This window comes from Apaloderma vittatum, unplaced genomic scaffold (genome assembly GCF_000703405.1).
Source record: "Apaloderma vittatum isolate BGI_N311 unplaced genomic scaffold, ASM70340v1 scaffold29075, whole genome shotgun sequence".
NCBI classification, from domain to species: Eukaryota; Metazoa; Chordata; class Aves; order Trogoniformes; family Trogonidae; genus Apaloderma; species Apaloderma vittatum.
Window position 1 is genome coordinate 24752 of NW_009719285.1, and position 1754 is coordinate 26505.

Here is a 1754-nt window from a genome sequence, read left to right on the forward strand (position 1 = left end):
CCCCGGACCCCCTCGGCTGTCCCTAGGGAGCAGGGCAGGAGCCAGTTTGTGCCTTTGCCTCGGCTGAAGAGCAGTGAGCCCTGCAGCCTGGCAGAGCAACGCTGCAGAAATCATCCAGCACTATGTAGGTCAACCCTGGCAGCTGTGAAAAAATAATGTACCGGGGAATGCGGGAGGGAGAGAGAGGGAGGAGGGGGGGCTGCAGGTTTAACTGGAGAGGACGGATGGACAGACAGACACATAGGTAGGCAGGGCAGTGTAGACATCATTAACCCTCCTGACGAGCACTCTTGATTTACACCACAGGTATGAGGTACTAGACTAGAAACATGCATCAGTTACCTTATCCGAATATATAGACATGCGTGTTGTCAGACCAATGACAGGGATCCTGTAGAAGCCAGCTGTGTATGATACGGGTGTTGGTGTTAGGTGATCGTTGGGAGCAGGAGGGTGGCTAACTAATATTGCATAGACCTGTAGGACAGGATACATGACACATTATTTCACAGGAGCGCATCGGCCGCCGAGTGCGATCACTTCCCTTTTCTTCCCTGCAACGTCCGACAGCCCCACGGTAACGCGGTAGCAGCGTTCGAATAATGAGGAGCAGCAAAGGGAGGACCGCGTCGGGGAGCAAGGGGCTGTGCTCAGCCCGCCCCGAGGTGACGGGGCTGCTCAGGGTTATATTTAATGGAAATGCCGTGCCCAGCCGCTCCGCTCGCTAAACTAATAACTTCCATGGATTACAGATTAAAGGGAAAAATCTCCCTCACAGTCACACTGTGTAATGCGATTTCTTTAACCACACATTTAATACTCGGTTGTAATTCCCCTCCGAGGACTATTACAAACAAAGTGGTCAGCTGGGACTCTGAGCAGGAGAAGGAGCGTGGAGCCGCAGAGCACATCAGCCATCTGGCCCTGAGCACAGAGAAAAAAAAAAGCAGCTGGAGGGGGCAGCGAGAGCCACGAGCTGCCCTCTACACCCCGAGGCGATAGAGCACAGGGAAACTGGGTTCTACCCAAATAGAGAAGGAGGATCTGGGTTATACCAGAGCGGGGAAGGAGGATCTCAGTGAGATCCTGCTGTTATTACAGGGATGGGATTTTGGTCTCCAGCAGGATCCTATTTTGTGTCAAACAGAGAGGAAGGAGCTGGGTAATCCCCGGGGGATCCTTTGTTACACTAATGCCCTTTCACAGCACAAGGAAGGTCCCCAGCTGGCAACAGGTCTCCAGCCAGGGTGAATCAGTGCAAGGACTTTTGACGTCTGGGAGGAAATAACACTTACTCCTCTCCCAAACAAGCCCCAGGACATGCTCTGCCATCAGGCTGGAGGCTGGCAAGGGTAGGAAAGGAGGACGAAGCGTGCCTGGGGAAGGGGACCTGGGGGCTGGGTGGGAAGGGGGAAGATCCTACGTGGCATCGGGTGGGAGCAAGCTGGGGGTATGGGGCGAGGTGGGTCGGGAGACCCTACTTAGACCCTACTTTGGGAGGAGGAATTACTGGAGAAGGGGTTGGGGAGGTCACCTGGGGATGCAGGAGGAGGTGAGTGCCTGGTGCCACGCTACACGGTGGGGACTAGGACCTGCACCCAGCAGGGCTAGGGAAGGCGCCTTGGGGCTGGGCCAGGCACCGTGAGGAGAGGCCAGGAGCGGTGTGGGGACAAGGGTGCTGTGCCGCACAGCAGCTGACCGACAGGAGCCATTTTGCACACGTGGGCTCCTAGCCCCTCCTTCGCCTCGCCAGC

The 1754-nt window shown here is 56.1% G+C and overlaps 1 protein-coding gene across 1 annotated transcript in view; it reads right to left on the minus strand.

Moving 5' to 3' along the window:
- The window catches only part of GRIN1 (glutamate receptor, ionotropic, N-methyl D-aspartate 1), a gene marked incomplete at its 5' end in the record, with an annotated part of 25050 nt that extends 24573 nt beyond the window's left edge, over positions 1–477 (minus strand). The window contains one exon of the mRNA XM_009870576.1: positions 343–477. Within this exon, the coding sequence (XP_009868878.1) occupies positions 343–477 (135 nt within the window). The remainder of the gene's footprint in view (positions 1–342) is intronic.
- Between the last annotated feature and the right edge of the window lie 1277 nt (positions 478–1754).